The sequence below is a fragment of the Manacus candei genome, unplaced genomic scaffold (genome assembly GCF_025592945.1).
Source record: "Manacus candei isolate 608988 ecotype Guabito, Panama unplaced genomic scaffold, ASM2559294v1 h1tg000076l, whole genome shotgun sequence".
Lineage (NCBI taxonomy): Eukaryota > Metazoa > Chordata > Aves > Passeriformes > Pipridae > Manacus > Manacus candei.
The window spans coordinates 6,960,036-6,981,304 of record NW_026138124.1 but is presented as its reverse complement, the minus strand read 5'-3'; the positions used below and the strand labels follow the sequence as shown (position 1 = coordinate 6,981,304).

The following is a 21,269-nucleotide window of genomic DNA, read 5'->3' as shown; positions in this document are numbered from 1 at the left end:
CTGAGCTCCTTTAGTCCCTGTCCGTTCTGGGTGTGTGCAGGACTGTGGCTCAGGCTGCTGGGGAGCACAGGTCCAGGCAGGGTACATGACAAACAGGGTGACCCTTGGCCAGCACCAGCTGTAGAGAGAACAGGAAAGCTCAGCTCTGTTCCCCTACATGACCTTGGTCCGCAAAACCATTACTCTGAGTGGGAAAGGCAGGCCAGAGCAGGGTAAGGTCTCTTGTGTCCCTGGGCAGCCCTTTGCTGCCTGGCCCTGGTGATGGGTTGGCTGCTGCTCCCTTGCTCCACTGCCAGCCTGTCTCTGCCCTCACAACATACCTGGACTGGGACAGAGTTGGTGACAGCTGGTAGCAGCAGAGATTTACTGGGACAAGGTGAAAGACCAGCCAAATCCCTGGGTGCTGCCCAGTTATCTGGAAGGAGAAGAGTCCGAGCAGGCAGGTACACAAGAGGAGGTGGTAGCAATGCTGCTGGGGCAGGCAGCATTCTCAGTCAGGGCTGTCCCCAGCCCGCGCCAGGTCGTGCCCTGCTCTCCCAGCCACCCCTGCTGCTTGGCCAGGCCCTTGGTCCATGCTGTTCAGCGTCCCCTGTCCTTTGTGCCGCCGCTGTGCGCTGGGAGCGGTCGAGTTTCCTGACCGGTTGAAAACATCCCACCTGAAACATAACAGGCTCTTCCTCTGGATGCTGCTATTGTTTTGCTCAGCATTACAGAAGCAGCTTAACCGGGGCGGCCAATTATGACATGTCTTCCCAAAATAGCCGCTCTCCTGTCCCTTCTGAGCCCACGGAACGGCTGCCCCCTTAAGATGCAGCCGCTCCTTTGTGGCGGTAGTGTGAGTAAGTGGCTAAATATAGCCGTGTCCCATTCACGCTCTCCTCGGCGCGCAGGAACAATGCCGCGGGCGCACACGCGCCGACACGCACCTGCCTGGGAGCGGGTGCCTGCTGGCTGCGGAAGGCGCACACCCACCCACGGCGGCTCCGCCACGGCGGCGGCCCCGGTGAGCTACCAGGCACAGGGCACGTTTACTCCTGAGGAAGACGCTGGAGGACGAGCCTTGGGAGGAGGAAGCCCTCGAGCGGAGGCTAGAGAGGCATTGTTCTCGGCCCTGGAAAATCCGCCTCCGATCCCTGCGGAGCGCGAGGGGATGGAAGGGGCAGCGGCGCCGGGTTTCCCCGCGGTGGGAGAGCAGGTCGTGGCAGGAGAGGCGGTGTCAGGATGGTGGTGGCCCATACGTCCAGGCAGAGCAGCGTGACCCCATGTGACCTGTCCCAAAGGCAGCAGGGCACTTGTCTCTGCCAAGCTTTGGCTCCAGGCCTTTCCACCATCCTGGCACTATGGGCAGAGGAGCTCTGGGGTCTGTGTGTGGAGCCTCAGGGATCCATGTGGAGATCCCCTCCTATTCTGTGCTAGTGGTAGAGACCCACGGGTCAACCCCTCTCTCTCTGCATGAAGTTCCTCTTGGTGGCCTGGCTTTTGGAGGTCCTGCCCTCTGCCCATGCTGGAAGCCCTCACCCAGGCAGCGCCTTCCGCCTTCCGGGGAATCCCCCAGGTGATCCCAGCTGATGGATGAGCTGGGAATTTGGGACTGTGTGTGCAGGAGTGTCTGATCTCAGTGCTGCCACCAGCTGGGGCAGCTGAGGGAGCCACCTCCGGCTCCAGCCCAGCTCCTGGGAGAAGCCCCCATGGCTGGAGCAGCAGGATGGGCAGGGTGCTGCAGGTGGGAGAATCGCTGAGGCCACAGGGTGTGGGTGCAGGAGGCAAGGTGGGGGGGACCTGTCAGCCCAAGGAGAGAGCACGAAGCTTCCAGCCTCAGAGGTCCCCTGCCACGTCCAGCACTGTGGGGTCACCCTGCCACCGAGCTGGGCAGTGTTTTTAACTCAAATAAGCCAAGGCTAAAATCCGACAGTCCGAAAGCACTTGGCCAGGGTGAGGCTGTACCTCCACTGTTCCATCTGCCCCACGCTCCCCAGGGTTGTCTCCAGACTCCACCTCCCAGCAGGACACACAGGCCAGCATCTCCCTGTCCTCGGATCAGGGAAACTGAGGCACAGTGGGACTGTTTTTGGCAGCAGCACAGAAGCCGGGCCCCAGACACAGGCACCCCGATCTGCATCCCCATGTTCCCCTTCCTCCCCATGAGACCGTGCCCCACGGGCCAGCAGAAGGGTTAAGACAGAACTCGCCTCCCCAGTTCTCCACACATGGGCTCCCTTTCATCTCTGGCGTGGGGCCAGCCAGCGTCCGCATGAATCACAGGCCACTCCTCTCTCCCCCAAGCCCCTTGGCCAGAGGCTTCTGCAGCCTTTTACTCACACAAACAAAAATAAATCTTGCTGCCGGCCTCTGAACTCTGCAAAGGCGAGTTTCCCTCTGGCTCCCCGAGCGGCCCGGAGCTGTGCGCAGGGACTTGGCACGCTCCCCGCCGACCTCGCTCTTTCACTCCCGGCGCATCCTGTGTCCTTCTCTCACCGGGCGGCCCGGCGAGCGGAATGGGACGTGACGGCCAGCACAGGCGTTGCTGGCGGCTGCCAGGAATCGGCCGGGTACAGCCCACGAGAGCCGCCGGGGCAAATGCCACACACGAGGGTACTGCCCTACCCATCATCACCCCCGCGCCCCCAGCCCCAGGGGTAGGTGAGAGTCCTGCTCACGATCCTGAGGTCACCTGCACGGGCTGGGGCAAGTCACGGGGTCAGGATCTGTATTGAGGTGCAGGTGGAGATCCCCTCCTGCCAGCAGCCCTCGTTCACTTGAGACTGTTGCAGTTCATTGAAGACTGTGTGGTTTCACCCACCTCTTCCTGCAACTTTGGGACCATTGACATCTTTGGCCACCTCAAAAGGGACATGCCACTCTCTGGGCTTCTGCGTTGGCTGATGGGGCTTTTCTCTGTCTCCCCATAGCAGGGGGAACAGGGTCTATCTGGTGCCTCCCAGGGGTGAGTGTCTCCTCCCACACTCCAAAACCCTGTGGAGACACCCCACCTCCTGCTCTCCTCGTGGCGAGGTAGCAGCAGCACCATGCTGGAGTTGACTCCAGCTTGTCCCTGGCTGTAGCTCTTCCTGTGCCACCGGAGAGTGCCAACACCTCTCTGGGTGAAGGCAGAGCAGGGATGGCATCCAGCACATGGCTGGTGCAGAGCATCAGTGTAGAGACATTGGTGTGTCTCTCGTGTGATGGGAAGGGCATGTCCTCACACTGGCATGCAGTAGGCAGGACTTGGCATGCTTCCCGCTCTGCCTGTCAGCCCTCGGGGTCTGTGGGAGCCATATCCCCAGGACTAGCACTGCCAGAAGGAGGGTGGGAGGCACGTGGTGGGGTTCTGTTTGCTGCCTTGCCTGGAGACACTTGTGGGAGGTGGCAGCATCAAGCTGCCTTGATTTAAAGCCAGATGACAACACTTGGAAATGAATTAAAAACCACTTCTTTCCATGGCCACTGCTGGCCCGTGCAGCTCGTCGTTCCAGGGCGCCTCCGAGGCTTTGGCATGACTGAGGGAGGGTTGGGATCCTCACTGTGGGCAGGGGGAGCTCCCCATAACATTGGGCAGAACAGGGTCGGTGGCCCTCACATGTCCCTGAGGCGCATCTGGGGGTGTGAGCCCAGTCTCAGAAGGGTTTGCATGGTGGATGTGTTCCACAGCAGCACTGCTGTGCTCCTTGGGTGACCGGTTCCTATTAGAGGCAACAAACATCAGTGAGTCCAGGGAAGCTATTTTTAAGTAGAGGAAGCACTAGAATAGCATCCTGAGTTTTTTAATCCTGTGACTTACTAAAGAGCCTGAGTCCTTCGAGAGCCTCGAAAGTCATACGTGAGCTCTGGGGTCCCGTTTTGGCAGCTGGCATTGTCCAGAGGTCCAGGTGCAGCCCCGGAAGGTGGGCAGGGAGCCCCAGCAGACCCTCTCCCTGTGAGTGTGAGCACCTTTGGTTTCAGTGGGTGCAAAGGGCTCAACCAAGGACAGCACTGTGAGTTTTCAGGGCTGGAGTCCACCTGGTTTCCCAGCTGGATGGCAACAGAAAAGGCAAGGCATGTGCAGGAGGTGGTAGGACAGTGAGGGAGATACTCAGCCAAGGATCCCCACCCCACAGACCTCTGGCTGCCTGCTCGGGGTCCCTGTGTTAGCATGCTGTTGGCAGGACTTATGTGTCCCAAACTGGTTTGTTTTGGCTGTTGTCGCCTTGAGCTGTTTTCTCTGTGGAGCCCCAGAACTCCCATCCTCCCGTCCCCTTTTCTCCCTGCTGGTCTCTGTCAAGGTCAGTCTCTTGGCACTGGTGCAGATGGTCCTGGCAACTGCCATTCCCAAAAATGGGACAGTTCCCAAAACCCCTCCATTTTCAAGGCTGGTCCCAGTTCTTCACAGAGCCTGGGCAGGGCTGTTCTCCTAGAAGAAGTGCTCTCTTGGAGGTTTTTGCCATCCTGCTGTGTACTGTGGGCCTGCCTACAGAAAACCCTGTGTTTGGGGTGTGCAGGTGGGATGGATGCAGCCTCCTCCCAGTCTCCTTCACATGGATGCATGCATGTCAGCCAGGCTTATCTTCTGCTCTCAGGGTTCATGGGTCGTGGGGCTGACATCCTCCTTCCTCACCATGTGTCCTTCCTTCTCCTCCAGGCTGTGCTGAAAGACCAGAGTCAAATGAGGCAGATGGAGCTGGAGATCAGACCTGTTTTCTTGGTCCCAGACACCAATGGTTTCATCGACCACCTCAGCAGCTTGATCACACTACTGGACTGCAGGAAGTTCATCCTGGTGGTGCCCCTGATCGGTGAGTAGGCCAGTGCTGTGGTGGGGGCTTCCCCTCTCTCCTGGCATGGTCTGTCCCTCCATTCTGTCTCCCTCTCTCGATGCCCCATGTGCCCACAGTGCCTGTGTGGTCTGGAGCTGGTCGGCTCATGCCGTGGGACTGGACTTCATCCTGCCCTGTCTCATCCCAGTCGTTGTTGGCATTCCTTCAGCCCCAGTCATCCTTCTCCCTTCCTGCCAGCCTTCTGCCCACAGCACTCAGCAAACTCCTCTCCTCCTGGTGTTTTTTGGGGTGCCAGGGGGCTGGGAGAAGCAGTTGGGTGTTAAATGGGATTTGGAGGGAATTTTGAAGGGAGCAAGGAGGAGGGAATTGTTAAACAATCAGAACAGATAGCTTATCCTAGCTGAGCTGTGGCTTAGGCAGCCTGAGCAAATGGCCGGCCTGTGTCCCAGCATCTCGGAGCTGCTCAAGCCCAGCCCTTCTTTTTATCCTTATAAAGCTCGCAGTAAAACAGCAAGCTGGTTCCCGTTATTGGTAAACACTCACCCTGGCAGATAACGGCTGTGCTGCTGGGTGGTCTCCCAGGGTGGCGGGAGGATTTGGTTAGATGCCTTTGCTCTGATTGTTTGATCACACTCTGGGCTGGAGGTAATGTTCCTCCGGCCAATGTCACTCCGGCGCCTGGCACGTCCCGGTGCCAGCCCGGCACTCAGAGGATCCCCGAGGACAGCAGGAAAGGCCGGGGCAGGAGTGGGGCTGAGCCTCACAGAGCCCACAGGCTGCCCCATCCCATCCACAACCCCGGGAGGCTGAGGGCCAGCTGTTTTCCATGGGCATCTCCAGCACCCAGGCAGTGAGGTGCACTCCTTCTGGCCCGCTGCACGCAGGGGTGCTGCCCTCCAAGCTTCCTTCTCAACTCCTGATGTCCAGCAGACATCTCTGCCTGCCCCAGAGCCAACATCCAGCTGCCACCCTTCCCCACAGGGTGAGCAGCCTGGATCAGAAGGGATTCCTGGGGCTGAGGATGGGACCCCTGGATGAGAAAAGCAGGGTTGGATGCCTGCCCAGCTCAGCACAGGAGCTGCCAGGGAGCTCCATGGCTTGGCACTGCAGTGCCAGGGCTTTGTGTGGAAGCAGAGGGAAGGCAGTCGGCAGCACCTGCAGAGCCTGGGCAGCCCTGGGGCTGTGGAGCATATTAACACCTGAGAGAGCTGTGACCTGCCCCAGAGCCATGGCCCTGCCTCCCAGTGCACTCCTGTGGTTACCATGAGGCTTCTCCATCAATCCCCAGCCAGGGGCAGCAGGAGAGCTGAAAACTCTGGTCCTGTCCCCGTCCAAGATGCTGCTGCCTTCAACCTGCAAAAGGAGCCTGGCCTGCCCTACCAGAGGCAGGATTGAGCACCTTCAGTGCCCTCCTGTCCTGCTGCCTCCTTGCATGGCCTAACATAGGAGGGACAGAGTAACTTATCTCCCACTGCTGCCACCTCCCCAGAGCACCCCGAAGACACAGAGTCCCTTTCCACACCGGGTGTTGGTCACGTTTCCCCTCATTCCTCAGGAAAGCCATCAGTGTGGGCAGGAGGAAGCCATCCCCTGGGGTGAGCCAGGGGCCCATGGCTGTTGGAGACAGAGACCTTGGTGCCATGTGCCATCACCAGGCTGGAGATAGGCACAGTGCCCTTCCCCTGGTATTCCTCCCTGCTCTTCCCGGGGATGCAGCAAGGGGTTAAGCACTCGGCTTCTCGTTGGGTTTGTTTCTCTTGCTCTTTAACCTGCTCTGTGCTCCTTGAGCCTGACCCCGCCATGGAGAAGCCAGGCCTGGTGCAGAAGCACAAACAAGCCTCCCCTTTGAAGCCTGTTTAGCTTGGAAGCAGGAAGGCGGATTTCGGGAGGGAATACCAGCTTTTCCTGTTTGATGTTCCGTTCTTGCACGGCTCCCCCCACCCCGGGCCCAGCCGTGCATTGTGTGGAAATGGCAGCATCAGGTCGGTAGCAAGAAGAGTCTCCAGCCAGGGAAGAGCAAAGCAACTCCATGCAGATTTAATTGGAATACCCAGACAGTGAGTGCCAGTCTCACCATGGAACAGAGCAATCACGCAGGCTCCCCGGGCAGTGATTCACAGCACTGGGGAGAGGCCTCAGACCCCGAGCTCTCTCCCCGAACCCCCCAAGGAATGCATAGTTCCCACTTGAACTCAGGACTTGGCTCCAAGCTCGGAAACAATCTTCAGAAATGAAGCCATGGCTAAAACACACACACTGTGCGCGCAGAGGCTCCGCCGCGCACACGTGCACACCAGCTCTCTCGCGCGCACGGCTTCGTGCACACGCAGCCCAGCGCACGATCACAGGCAGGGACACTTGTTTGCACATCTGGATGCACGTCTGTGTGCCCAGCCTCGCCACCAGTGGCAAGGCTGGGCACACAAGGGTGCATCCAGATGTGTGCACGAGCATTGTTGCTCGCACACACGTGCTCGCTCCACAACAAAGCTGCTCTTCCAGCAGCCTCAGCACCCGAGGGTCGGTCCCTCCTGGAGCTCTGAGGTCCCTTGGGCTTAGGGGGCTGGAGCAGCTGGAGTTCCTGCCTGCTTGGCAGCAGTACAAGAGGTTCCAGTTAAGGTGAACAGGCTGGGAATCCACCTGGATTCCAAGCTCATCTCGAGTCAGGACAGATGCACAAAGCCAGATGGGTGAGGTGTTGAAAGGAGCGTGTTCCCTGCCAGGAGCATGGAATGGTGGCTTCAGGTGGGAAAACAGGACTGGAATTTGTGTGGGAAATAGTGCCAGGGTGGGAACTGCCTGCTTCCTGTTCCCATATGCAACCCTGCAGCAGCAGGGCAGAAGTTTTCCATGTGGGACAGTGCAGAGCCAGGCAGTGCCACGCGGGCAGGAGGCAGGGTGCCACCAGCCATTGCTGTGCACAGAGGTGGAGGAGCAGGATGCAGGAGTTCAGGGTTTCCTGACACCCACAGGCACGGACGTGCCGTTGATCATGATGCAGGAGTGTGGGGTGGGGGGCACAGCAACGCTCCCCAACGTTTCGCAGAGCAGAACCAGTTGGAGCAGAACCAGCTGCCCTTACCAGTTACACTGCGGGGGCGAGGTGCCTGCGCTCTCAGGGCCGAGCCAGGTGACCCACAGAGGTGGAAGGCAGCAAAGCTTTTCCAGACCCACAGCCAAGTCCAGGAGCACAGGGACACTGCGGCAGCTGAACCCAGATTTCCTGAGCCAGCTCCCAGTGCCCCGGCCCCGAGGCCTTGGCAACTTGCATGCTCCAGCAGCAGGTCATGGGAGCACCTTGTCCCATGGTAACTGTACCTCCTCTTCCTGTTTGAAGTGATAAACGAGCTGGATGGCCTGGCCAAGGGCCCAGAGATGGAGCACCGGGCTGCGGGCTATGCCCGCCAAGTGCAGGAGAGAGCCAGGAAGTCCATCGAGTTCCTGGAGGAGCGATTTGAGAGCAGGGACAACTGCCTGAGGGCTCTGACCAGCCGAGGCAACGAGCTGGAGTCCATCTCCTTCCGCAGTGAAGACACCACTGGCCAGCAGGTAAGGGGCATCCTGGACACTGAGTTATTTGCCACCACCTCCTTGGGGAAGATCAGGGACCCTGGGGTCCAGGAGGTCTGGGCAGGAGGTACCTCTGTCCCCCTGTTTGCAGATGACTGAGCTCTTGTTTCAGGTCAGAGTGGCCCTGTTCTCTACTGAGCTGTGTTGGGGTGTCTCGAGGTGGTGCAGCAGTCAGGGTGGTGGGGGTGCAGGGTTTTCCCTGCCAGGGGTAACATTGCCCTTTTTTTTCCAGGGAAACAATGATGACCTGATTCTGTCCTGCTGCCTCCACTATTGCAATGACAAGGCCAAGGATTTCATGCCCTCCAACAAAGGTAGAATATCCTCACATCTTCTTTGTCCCTTCTCTGTTGCATTCCACAGACTCTTCCAGTTTCTCTTTCATGACTCTTGGATCTGTTCTCTCCTGCATTTTGCCTCTTTCAACACCAAGGTGCCACCTCCTGCCTCCGGTCGGCCCAAGGCTGTGGCCCTCCCACCTCATTGCCAAATGTGCACCTCACAGCACTTTGGGGATGCCCCAGCCTGTGACAAACCCACCATAAATGTCCACAGAGCCATTTTTGTGGTGACAAAGGGCCAGAAAGCGCCTCCTCCCCACACACCCCCCCCCCCCCCCATGCCTTCTGTCCAGGGCTCTTTTCCCTCCTAATTCCTGGTTGGCATCGGCCACGTGTTCTGGGACCAGACAGCCCCCAGGCTGTTGCCAGGGCGGCGGGGATGGGAATCGCATCAGCAGCTGCCCAAGAAATCAACCCGCATTTGTCAGTGCGAATTCTTAGCAGCTTAACTTGTCAGATTCACAGAGAAACCGTCACCAAATGTTTATGTGCAAATGATGCTGAATTTTGAAATCATGTGGATTATGGGGAATGGGGCCTGACAAGCTGACAGCCTCTGGTTTGTAACAAGGAGGCGCGTCACCAGCACGGAGCAGAGGATGTTTATTGTTACACATTTCTTAAAGTGTCCGCACAAAACCTCCCAATCCCGCTTTCAGCAGCCCTCAGTCCCCAGCCTGCCTTCCCACTGATCCCCCAGTCCCCTTCCTCCTGGCATGGGCCAGCCAGGTGCTGACCCCACCATCCTCAGCCCCAACACTGTGACCGTAGCCCGCGTTCCTGGCCACCCTCCCCTTCCCCTCGTCCTGCCGCTCCCTGCACAGCCAATCTGGGCCCATGTTGGGCTCCCATAAACTCTGTTTTTTCCATTCCCGTCCTGGCTCGGAGGCACTGTGTTTCCTGTGCTCATAGGAACAGTACTCTGGTCACAGGACCCAGCTGCTTACACATACCCCATATGCTTCCCCTGCCTCGCACACACGTAAGCGTGGCTCCCACATCCCCACCCGGCACGTTGCGTGCGGGGCAGCTCATCCATATGGGGGCAAGATCCCTTAGGATATTTCTCAGGCATCAACTCTCTCTGGCTGTCTGAGCCCCATCCAGAAACGCCTCAGTGTCAGTGGCAGCTCCAAAAAAGCTCCACAAAAAATAAGGGGTGGCTTTAGATCTTATAATGAGATCAACAGAATAATAGCACCAGCTTCCTGCTGGAACCAGGGTCGCGGGCTGTCTTCCTGGCCTGGGTCAAGCAGAGACCTCCTCTTCCCAGCCTGTGGCCGGTCCACCACCCTGCGTGGGCAGTGGGCAGCAGGCAGAGATCACAAATCATCCCTGGGGCAGCGTGGTGAGGGGAGCAGACAGCCTTTGGGATGAAGGGCAGTCTCTGAGCCACGCCAGGAAGCCTTGGCAGGGAGCAGGGAGCTGTTAGCAAGAAGAGTGGGGGGACACACCATGGGATGGGTGCAAGGGCTGAAGCAGAGCAGGCAGGTCTGTGCTTCACTCTCTCTCTCTGTCCTCGTTGCAGACGATCCCATCCGTTTGCTCAGGGAAGTGGTTTTGCTGACGGACGACCGGAACCTGCGAGTCAAAGCGCTGACCCGCAACGTGCCGGTGCGGGACATCCCCACCTTTCTCAAGTGGGCCCAGGAGGGCTGAGGGGGCCGAGTGGGGCCGACGGCCCCTGAGCGAGTCACGCAGCCTGTTACGGTGGGAGCCCGGCTTCAGCAGCGGCCTCGCCGCGCCGCCACCGCCGCCAGCCCACCACGAACAATAAACGCCACGTCTTCAACCCACCCCAGAATGGCCGTGCTGCGAAGGGCCCCCCGAGGGCAGACCAGCTGGGAAGGTCATTGCTGTGGATGGTTCACGTGGAGGCTGGGCCGTTGAGGGTCCTGCCAGCCTTTGGGCAGTGCCAGCGCGGAGCCGGCGAGCCCCGCTGGCGAGGGAAGCTTTGGGTGAGCCCCGTGCTGGATCGCCAGCCTTTTGCTTGGTTTGCTTGGGTGCAGAGAGTTCGAGTCACGCATTGGTGGCTCTTTGGGTTAGTAGGCTGCGTAGGGCAGAGATTGGGGACACACCGGCACAGACTTTGGGATTGCTTAGTCTAGCCTGTACCCCTTGGAGAGGCCGTGGACTTCAAGGGCAGGTTCCCTCCTGCCCCAGCCTGTTTGTCCTGCGTGGCCCAGACAGCCCCAGGCCTCCAGCCCCTTCCCCACTTGTGCCACCCCACGCAGGGGTGCTGCTTGCAGAGGGGCTTGTCCTCTCCCTCGTGCAGGATTTGCTTGTTGAGTTTCATTTCTTCAGTGTAGGTTAGTTTTCAGGTGTGTGCCCTGCCTGCTTTGCTGGGAGAGGCTTTGAACACCCCCAGTCTCCCACAGCTGCTTTGTTCTGATCTCCTGCCCACCCCAGCCGTTACCTGCCCCTTCCCTTCTCCCCCAAACCCCTTCGTCCCAACCCTCATACCTTTCAGCACGCTTTTGACCTAAGACGCAATGTGAAGCTAACAAAGTTCTGCAAGGGCCCCAGGGCCAGCTGTCCCACAGGTTCTGTGTCTCCTCACATTGCCACAGGCTCCCCTTCCATGTGGGATCTAGCTTCTGCCCATGGCTGTGGGGCTGGGCAGAGCTAGAGAGAGCCGGGGCAGCACTCAGCCCTTCATTACTTGCCCAGCTGAGAGGATCCCCTTCCAAGATGCCCCATGGATGGAGCCATTGCCTTGTCCCTGAGTCATTCCGCACTGGGATCTGGGGTTCAAGTGCTGCTAAGCCCACCACACCCCATGTTGTCCCATCACCAAGTGTCCCATCCCCAGTGACACACCAGATACAGAAGCTAAGAGGGAGCATTAACCCCTGAACTGGAGCCCCTGGAGCTCTGTCAAGTCCCAGTCCCATGAGTCGAGGGTGGGAACGACCCCAAGGCCGTCCCCAGTCCCTGCTGGGGCGCCGTGGCCGTGGGAGGGAAGCGTCAAAGGTGGCAGAGGAAGCAGCAGGACGGAGCCCAGCGTTTTTCCTTTCCTGCGTGGGTGGCTCAAGCCCAGTGTCTGCATCAGGAAGCCCAGTTACCCCTGTGCCAGCTGCCCAGCCTCACAGGGAGGGCCAGCACTGGGGTCAGAGCCTTGGCAGCGTGATGGAGTTGTGCTGGCTAACCTGTGCCAGAAGAGTGCCCCAGCCTCGGGGCACCAGGCAGAGGGTCTGTGCTGCAGGGCAGAGCCTGACCCACAGGGACTTTGGGGTGCCCACGGCTGCTGTAGGGCACACGAAGCCATGGTGGGCCCACCCAGAGCCATGGTACACACAGCACCCATGTCCCAGTTCCATGCCCGCAGCTGTCAGCATGGCAGAGACTTTGCCTTCTCCTCCGCGCTGGTTGTGTTTCAGTGTTTGTTTTCTAATGGTGCTGCCCCAGCACTGCTTTCCAAGGCCCTTCCCGCGGCACCACCAGCTTGGAAGGCCCTGTGGCTCTGCCAGACACTGATTCCTTTCACTGTGTCATGGGTTCAGCTGTGGGACAGTCTCGGTGCCACCAGACCAAGTTGGCACAACAGCAAGCGGAGCCCATGCCTGGGGCCACCCCTGCCAGGCTCCTCGGAGCCCATGTTTTGGGGCAGCATCCATTTTCGGGCTGTTTTGTTAAGTTGGTTTTAATAATTTCTATTAATAAAGACGTGTCTGTGCAGCCTGGTGTGTCATTTGCTGTTGGTGGGCAAGTTGCTGCTGAAGTTGGGGTGGGGGTCACCAGAGAGGGATGGCAGTGGGACACATTCCTGCTTGCAAGGATGACAACAGCTCTGTCCCACCTGCAGCTGCTGCTGCCCCCCCCAGTTGAGTGGCTCTGAGCAAACCAGATGCACAACAAAGCCCCTCAGGTCACCCACAAACCCCTCAGGGTCACCTCTCAGACCTGCTCAGCACCAGCCCTGCACCAGCCAGGCCTCCCCCCAGAGAAGGACGTGAGGCCACGCATGTTAATGTCACTTTATTGCTCATTCCATTTCGACTATAGAAAAAAAAAAGGGCGAGGAGCCCGTGTACAAATGGACGTGATACAGGGGGGCTGGGGCCCTGCTGGGCACTGCCAGCTGTGCTTTGGGTGCTGCCACTACCACCAGTCACCCCGTGGCAGCTCCGGGGGACACCGCCAGCCCTGGGGGACCAGAACAGGCTCAGGGGACAACTGGACAGGAGTGGCCAGCTCAGGCTAAGGCACAGTGGCTGCGAGGCCGGGGACAGTCGGTGCTGGCGGCCGCCCGGGGCCTCGTGTGCAAAGGAGAGGAGGGGGCTCGGGAGGGGAGGGTGAAGCTTCACATTAGCCCCAACGGAGGGGTCAGGGCACGGGCCGGGGGGGTCCAGGCTGGGGGGACTTTGCCCACACCGAGCAGAAGGTGGGAGAGGGGGTGCGGTGGTGGCACGGGGTGCCTGGAGAGGACTTGGCCCGAGGTCACACATTCCCCCTGGGCTCTGTCCCCCGGCCCCCTCCCGCAGCCCCTGCCCACCTTCCGTAGCTGACAAATCAGAGACCGCTTTGTCTTTGTCATGGACCCCCCGGCCCGGCCCGGCCGCGCTGGGGACGGGCGTCTTTGGCAAAAATAAAAAAATAAAAAAAATAATCAAGGCGAGTGGCCGCCCGAGGGCGAATCCGCCCGGTCCCGGGGCCCCCCTGGGTATCCCTGATGGTGTGGCGCCAGCCGGGGCAGGGCCCAGGGGCTCAGTCTGGGGCGGGCCCTGCCCCACCTCCCGAGAACACGGAGGGCCGCCGGCCGAGCCCCTGGGCTCGGGATGGAGGGTCAGTGCTTGCCCCGGGGCGAGGAGCATCGCGATTCCTCAGCCTCCCCAGCATGGATCCGACCGCCACCCCCCGCCTGCTGCTCAAACCCCACCGTCCCCTCCGTCAGTCTGTCCCCGAGCCCCCGGCGTGGCCCCGGGGGGGTGGTCCGGCACACACCCCCCAGCCCAGCGCTGGCCGCTCCCGCTCAGGACGGAGGCGTCGCTCCGGCCACGACGGATGAACTACTTACAGTCCGGGTCCCGTCACGGCAGAGCCGAGTGCCGGCGGGTCCCACCGTGGAGCCGGGGTGACGCGGCGGCTGCCGCGGGTGTCCCCTCGCCCGGGGGCAGCCCTGAGGTAAGGAGCGGGCTCATGTCCTCCAAAGCCTCGGGGCGCAGCCCGGCCTCACAGCTTGTGCGTCGCTCCCGCGCGGTGCCGGGGGCCCGGCAGCCCCCCTCGGCGAGGGGCGGACGTGCCGCGAGGTCAGTCCCTGAATTATCGGCTTCTCCCAGGCAAGCCGGGGCGCTGGTCGCAGGACACGCCGTCCATCCATCCCAGAGCAGCTGTCACGGGACCTTTGTTACGAGCGAGTTCTCCGGGGCCGTCGGCAGCGCCAGGGGACGAGTGCCCACGGCCTCTCGCCCCCCCCAGCTCCACGCGGGGCAGCGAGGGGAGCCCAGTGGCCCCCCCAGCCCCCCGGCCGGGCCGGCGCTAGGGGGGCGAGTATCGCTCTATGGTCCGGGCAGCCTCGGCGTGCAGGTGCGGAGCCTGCGCCAGCACCTCGGCCGCCTTGTCCTGGCTCAGCCCCAGGTGCTCGGCCGTGAACTTGGCCAGGGGGTAGAGGCTCTCCATGGCCTTGGGGTCGCTGAGGAAGTGTGAGGTGTGGGAGAGCAGCTCAGCCGCCTTCTCCTGCTTGAGCCCCAGCTGGTCAGCAGTGAGGCGGGCCATGGCGTAGACGCTGTCAGGGAAGTCCAGCTTGGCTTTGCCGTCGGGGCCGGCCGCGTGCATCTTCATGTGGCTGATGAGGTTGCGCTGCTGGGCGAACTTCCCGCCGCACACCTGGCACTCGTAGGGCTTCTCGCCCGAGTGGATGCGCATGTGCTCGGTCAGGCGGTACTGGCGGGTGAAGCGCATCCCGCAGGCGTCGCAGGCAAAGGGCTTGAGGCCGAGGTGGCTGCGCATGTGACGGGTCATGGTGCCGCGTTGTGTGAACTTCTTGCCACAGATGGTGCAGGGGTAGGGGCGCGTCAGCCAGTGCGTCTTCTCGTGCTGCCGCAGCGTGGCCGGGTCCTTGTAGGACTTGTCGCAGGAGGAGCAGCGGTAGGGCCGCAGGATGTCACCCAGCCCTGGGCCACCTTTGTCCAGGAACGGCACGGCCTGCTCGGCCGCTGCCTTGTGATAGAGCTCCTCTTCGTTGTGGGCCTCCACGTGGGCATTGAGCTGCTCGGAGCTGGGGAAGCCCTTGCCGCAGGGGATGCAGACGTACAGATTGTCGCCCAGGCTCTCCGGCTCATAGCCCAGGTGGTTGCAGTAGCGGTCCAGCGCGTCACCAGGTGAGGGGCCCTCGCTGCTGCCCGTCTCCTCGCTTGTGCTGTTGTCAGGCTCCAGGTCGTTGCTCTCCACACTGGGGTAACGGGGCTGTGGTGCCGCAGGTGGTGACTCGGCCTTTTCCTCCCGCTCCAGTTCCTTTTCCGCCTCCCCCTCATCCAGGTAGGGGCCCAGGGGTTCATGCTTCATCCAGCGGTACATCAGCTCACGCCCGTCAGCACGGGGCAGCGGGGGCTCTGCACAGGGCGGCGTGCTGCGGAAGGGGTCGGGGGCGTGGGGGTGCCCCCCTGGCTCACCGCTCGGTGGGGAGTCCTTGTAGGCAGCGGCGTGGCTGGCCAGGAGGCCGGCGCTGACGGGGGGACTGTCGTGCCGTGGGGGCAGCGAGGGCTCGCGGGGCTCACCGGGCAGCAGGCGGTCAGTGGGCAGGAGCTGGGCAGAGGGGCCGGTGGGGCTTTTCTTGGAGAGGTCGAGGCCGCAGGGTGGCGAGCAGTGGCGCTCGGGTGGGCACAGCCCGTGGGGGTGCAGTGGGGTGCCCTGGGCGGCCGAGGCGTACAGCTCCCCACACTGCGTGTTGAGCGGTGCCGTCGGCTCCACGGGCGGCAGGTCCACGGGCCGCGGCGTCCCCGAATAGCAAGCCTGGATGACCGGCGTGGCGGCGCGCAGCCCACGCCCCAGTTTGTAGGGCGCGTAGCCCCCACGCAGGTGGCAGTACTTGCCGCTGCGCTTCAGCTTCTTCTTGCACAGGGCCACCAAGCCGGGGATCTGGAGGTAGCTGGCGGCGGCCAGCACGGCACCCAGGCTCTGCTCGCTGCCCGGCTCACACTCGGCCAGGCGGCCGGTGTAGATGAAGTCGAGGATGAGGCGGAAGATGCCGGGGCTCACCATCTCATGGTCCAGGTTGAGCAGGTTGTCGTGGACCACCAGCGACTTGAGGTAGGCGCTGCTGGCTGCCAGGATGTTCTTGTGCGCGCGGAAGAGCGCGTTCTGCACCACGATGATCACGTCGCACAGGAAGCCCTTGGTGCGCTGCGTGTTCAGCTGCAGCAGCAGCTGCCGCGAGTGGCTCGGCACTTCCATGGCGTCCAGCATCCCGCTCCTTGCCCGCCGCCCTGTAACACACCGGCCGCCCCGTCAGCGCCGCAACCGGCCCCACGTGCCCACCACCACGCGTGGGGGGGATCGACGTGCACGTCGGGGGGTTCACCCGCCGCGCGGGGTGGGTGGGTGTGTGGGGGGGTCGGGGCTCAGCCCCACACGCCGCTGCGTCCTGGCCGCTCTGCGCGGCCGCCCGGTCGGTGCCACCGCTTATATGGGGGCTCGTTTCTCGGCTGGTCGGGGGGGCGGGAGGGGGGCGAAAACCCCCGGAGGGTTTTTGGAGAAAGTGACATCACCCGCCGCCGCCGCCAGCGCCGCGCCCCGGCCCCGTCAGCCCCGGGACCCCGCGACCCCGCGCCCACCTGCCGGGGAAACGCGAGGGGGAACACACCGACCCGGTGCCCGCCACCCGCCCGCCGTTCCCTGCGCCCCGCCGCTGCCCCGCTCCCCGCCGCGCCTTCCCGCCTCTTATGCGCCCCGGTCCCGGGAGGCGGCCGACCGGACCCCCCGGGCGCCCCCCGCCCCCGTTTCCTCTCCCCCCCTCGAGGTGAGCGGGAGGACGCTCCGGGGGAGGGGGAGCGGGACCTCCCCTCCCCGCCTCCGTTCCGGTGCCGGTGCCCCCCGCCCAGGTGCGTAAAGCCAAGCGCCAGCGGAGCTGCTTTTTGGGCTTATTTCCCCCACTTTTTGGGGTGTTCCCCTCCTCTTTTTTACCTGGGCGCCCGGTGGCCTCCGCCAACCAGCTGAGGTCTCGGTGAACTCTCATGGCTCAGCCCCTGGGGGGCCGCCGCCGGTTGCTGCTCCCCTCCACCCTCCTCTTCCTCTGCTGCTTCTCTTCCTCCATACCCCGCGCTCCCGGCCGGTCCTACGGAACGGGAGGAGGAGGAAGAGGTGGTTGTGGAAGAAGCAGCAGCGGTTCCTCGGGGTTCCCGACGCCGCCAGCTCGGAGGTGAAACCCGGGCTGCGAACTCCCCCTGACCCCGGCCTGAACTCCGAGCAGCGCCGCTGGCTGTTAAAGGGACGGCGGGAGGTTTTCCTCCTCCCATCCCGGGCGGGGCACCGACAAGCCGGGCCCCCCCCTTTACACACCCCTCCCTCCCCATCCCGGTCTCCTCCTCCTCCTCCCAGCCTGGTTTTTCCCCCCTCCCGGTCTCCTCCCGCCGCGCCACGACCGCCCCCTCGGGGGTCTCCATCCTTAGGACATCGCCCTTTGCCCGGAGAAACCCCGGGGGGTGCCTGGAACTCCGAAATGGGGGGGCCCCGGGGTGTCCCCGGGCCGAGTCCGAGGTGTCCCCCCCGTCCGTACCGCTCGTAGGGCGCCATCTAGCGGCTCCCGGTGCGCTCCACCCCCGCCGGTTACCGGAGGCGGCTCCTCCCCGCGCAGGTGGGACCCGACGGGGCGGACGGTGGGCAAGGATAAAGTGGAGGGGGTCCTGCTCGCTGCCCCACCCGAGAGATTGGTGCTGACACATAGCGGGAGGCGGGGATAGCACCCAATGGGTGGGAGAGCTGAAGTGGGTGCTATCATTTTGGGGTGCCTAGAGGGGACCCCAATGGGTTGTGGTGATGTCGAGGAGGGTTTAGAGGAGGAGAGGAGAAGGCAGCCGGCCCTAATTTTCTGGTGGTGGGGGAGGGCAGAAAGCGGGGGGGCCCGCAGCGCTGGCGCCCAGATGTGCAGTGGCGGCGGCTCGGGGTGGGCTGGGGGCTTGCGGTGGTTTGGGATGAGGAGGTGGAGAGGAATGAGGAGGAGGCAGCGCCACGTTTCCCCCTTGCTTCATCCCTCCCGCCGCCCCAGAAAATGCTGCTGGGCTGGGGGTGCAGCCTGGGGTACCCCCCTTGGAGCGGGGGAGCCGCCTCTCGCTTCACACTTTCACTTCTCCTTTCTCACAGCCACAGCCTCTTGCACAACCTCCTGGTACAGCAAAGCATCGTGATGGGCTTCTCCGGGACGGCCGCTAGTCCGGGGAGGTCCTGCTGGCACTCTCTGACCTGAGCAAGGCACCCGGAGCACTGGCCATTTCTCCCAGCTTGGGCCACCCCTGATGGTGTTGGGGTTTCACCCCATAACCCTGGTCCCTTAGTGAGAGGGAGCCAGTGTGAGGTACCCAGTTCCTGGGACAAGGTTTGGCCAGCCCTGAATTTGGGACTAAAAAGAGTGGGTGCTGGCAGAGAGGGTGCGGGGGGGTGGTAGTCGTTGCCCTCACGGCTCAGCATCACTCACCTGGAACTCGCCCTCAGATTCCCATCAGATCCAGGGTGTCCCAGCTCACTGCGGAAACACCACTCTCGGGACCGGGATGGAGTGTCACTGCCCATGGGGACCCTGCTGTGGGCTCATCCCAGGCATCAGCTCAGAAATCCCCCTCCCTGCTCCCCATCCTGGGTTTGTGCCCACAGGAAGCACAGAGATCCTGGGAGCGGGACGTGGGCGACCCTCGTTAGAGCCGTAGTTTAATCCCAACTCCCCGGGCACTAATTTCTCCCCCACTCCCTTTATTTTTTTTTTTTCCTCTTCAATTAACGGCTGGAAGTGTTTCAGGTTCTGGCAGCGAGCTCTGGACGTCGCTGTGAGCGATGGCTCCCGCGGGCTCCGTCCCGGTAATTTATGGGGCTGAGCTGCATAAATCACGGCAGTGAGCGGCTCCCAGACAGCTGCGTCCCCCGGGGCCGGCCGGGACCCCGGGCTGCCCCAGCTACCTGCTGAGTGACGCCGAGCCCTGGGGGCAGCGACCGAGGCGGGGGAATGGAAAAACCTTCACCTTTTCCACCCTCTTTTACAGCTCCTCTCCCATTCCCGGCCTCTCCCAGGAGCGGAGGGGCGGATCGGTGCCCGCAGGGGTTTGGGGCAGGTGGAGGAGGGTTGACTGCACTAGTATCCCCCCTCATGTCCTGCTCAGTCTTCTGGAGGGGTCCAAACCCGACAGATTGACCCAGCGTTCTGCATCCAGAGACCGCAAAACCTGCTGAATCTCCCCAGGGAGCTGCAGCCGATGTCCAGCTCTGAGGGACTGGCCGGGACGGCCGGGCTGCGGGATCGCAAGCAGAGCCAGAGCCGGCGACCGGGAGCGCTCGGGGAAAGGGGCATTTTCGCCTCAATGTGCTGAGCAGATTGGAACCAGCTCTGCTTAAGTCATTGGCTCTGTTGGGAGGTCTGAGCTGGAGCGTCTCCCGCCTGTGCCCCCTCCCCACGATCAATCAAAGTTGCAGCAAATTAGCCCAGATGCTGGGAGATTCGGTTCAAATCCAGCTGTGGTTTGGATCGCGTTCGCATGCCTGGCTTCATGTGGGACCTGGGCTTTTGGACAGGATACAGCCCCCCGGTCTCTGCAGGGCCCTGTTTCCCAGCGCAGCCTCTCCCCAAAGCCCACACACATGTCTTCGATTACGGCGCGTTGGCCAGCCGGGCCGCATCCGGCACCGCCAGGAGCCTGCAGCCCCCGCTGGCAGCTCGCACTTCATTTCCCCGGCGGTGCCGGGGTATGGCAGCCCCCCGCGCCCCAGCGCTGCGCCCCCTGGGTGTGCAGGGGGATGCGTGTCCCCTCCACCTTGGCTGGGCTGAAGCCGTGAAACTCGTGACAGTGCTGAGCTGCTCCGGGCTGAGAGTGGATCGGTGCTGCCCACCTCCAGTGCTGCTCCCAGAGTTAGGCAAGGCTGTGGGGGAGTCTGCATGGAGCCCTGCCCGCTGTGAAACAAGGTTGGGGGTAGCCACAGGACACTTCCAGATGCTCCCAGGTTGCCCAGTGCCTCCCAACATGAGAGGACCTCTGCGAGGTGGCAGGAAAGGCAGAGCCTCCCCAAACACACCACAGTCTCCCCCTTCAGTCAGGGTGGCCAGGCTGGAGGTGGCTGTTCTCTGCTGCATAAACTGGATGGCAATGCTGGGGTGGTCAAGGGGACCCCTTCCCTTTGGGGTGATGTTCAGGTGGGTGGGGAGCCCTCTTCTGTGTAGCAGTGCTTGATGGGGCAATGGGACCCTTTCCTTATGGGGTGGTGCTCAGGGGACCCTTTCTTGCAGGGTGATACTTGGTCAGACAAGGGCACCCATCCCTGCAAGGAGATATTTCACGGGGATAGAGGGACCCTTCCTTGTGGAGGGATGTTGGAGTGCACAAGAGACAGAATCAAACAGGGGTTGAAGTTCGGAGGGGCCCCAGGAGGTCATCACCTGACCCTCTGCTCCAGGGCCACCCAGGACTTGATTGGCCAGGACTGTGCCCAGATGGCTTTTGGTTATCTCAAAGAACAGTGACTCCAGTACCTCCCTGAGCAGCCCGTGCCAGCGCTCCCCTCGCAGTGGAAAAATGTTCCCTGATGGCCAGAGGAAGCCACGTGACTCAGTCTGTGCCCATTGCCCCTGCTCCTGGCACTGGGCACCACGGAACTGAGCCTGCCTCTGTCCTTTCCACACCCTTCCTCCAGGGATGTGTATACACTGATCAGGTCCTGGGAGCCTTCTCTTCTCCAGGCAGACCCCACTCTCTGCCTCTCAGCATCGGGGAGATGCTCCAGTCCTTTCATCTTCTTAGTGATCCTTCACTGGACTCTCTCCAGTATGCCCACATCTCTCTCATACTGGGGAGCCCAGCACTGGACCCAGCACTCCAGGAGTGGCCTCCCCAGCACTGAGCAGAGGAGAAGGATCTTCTCCCTGCTGTTAATGCACCTCCTAACACAGACCAGGACACCATTCACCTCCTTCCTCACAAGGACACGTGGTCAACTTGGTGACCCCCAGGACCCTCAGGGGCTTTTCCACCAAGCTGCTGTCCAGCCAGGCAAACCCCTGGATATCCCAGAGCCCAGGGCTCTTCCTCCCCAGGAGCAGGAATTTGCAATCCCCCTTGCTGAACTTTGTGAGGTCCCTGACAGCTGGAGTGGGGCAGTGGGACCCCTTATGGGGACATGTCTGGGGAGATGAGCACTCATCCCTGAAAGGTGATTTGTGGAGCAATTGGATCCCTTCCTTGTGGGGTGATGCCTGATGGGGTGGTGGAAACCCTTCTCTGCAGGCAGGTGAGGATCCCATCCCTGTGAAGTGATGCTTGGTGAAACCATGGGACCCCTTCCCTTATGGGTGATGCTTCATGGGGCAGCAGGACCCCTTCCTTGTGGGGTAATGCTCGGGTTGGGTGAGAGACACTTCCAGTGGGATGATATTTGGGGGAACAGGTGATTCCCTTCTCTGTGGGATGATGCTTCA

At 62.0% G+C, this 21,269-nt stretch overlaps 2 protein-coding genes across 5 annotated transcripts in view; one reads left to right on the top strand and one right to left on the bottom strand.

Annotated features, from left to right (window-relative positions):
* Nucleotides 1–12,340, top strand: part of SMG6 (SMG6 nonsense mediated mRNA decay factor) — a 108,780-nt gene extending 96,440 nt beyond the window's left edge. For all 4 annotated transcript variants that reach the window (XM_051809779.1, XM_051809778.1, XM_051809776.1 and 1 more), the window contains exons 16-19: nt 4,616–4,769; nt 8,089–8,300; nt 8,554–8,635; nt 10,191–12,340. In XM_051809779.1, coding sequence (XP_051665739.1) covers nt 4,616–4,769; nt 8,089–8,300; nt 8,554–8,635; nt 10,191–10,321 — 579 coding nt within the window. In that variant the 3' untranslated portion in view covers nt 10,322–12,340. The remainder of the gene's footprint in view (nt 1–4,615; nt 4,770–8,088; nt 8,301–8,553; nt 8,636–10,190) is intronic.
* Nucleotides 12,341–12,660: 320 nt separating this feature from the next.
* On the bottom strand, nt 12,661–17,132 carry HIC1 (HIC ZBTB transcriptional repressor 1). The gene is made up of 2 exons (XM_051809790.1): nt 16,784–17,132; nt 12,661–16,086 (listed from the first exon to the last, which is right to left on the bottom strand). The coding sequence occupies exons 1-2, from the start codon at nt 16,833–16,835 to the stop codon at nt 14,141–14,143; spliced, it is 1,998 nt and encodes a 665-aa protein (XP_051665750.1). The 5' UTR covers nt 16,836–17,132; the 3' UTR covers nt 12,661–14,140.
* Between the last annotated feature and the right edge of the window lie 4,137 nt (nt 17,133–21,269).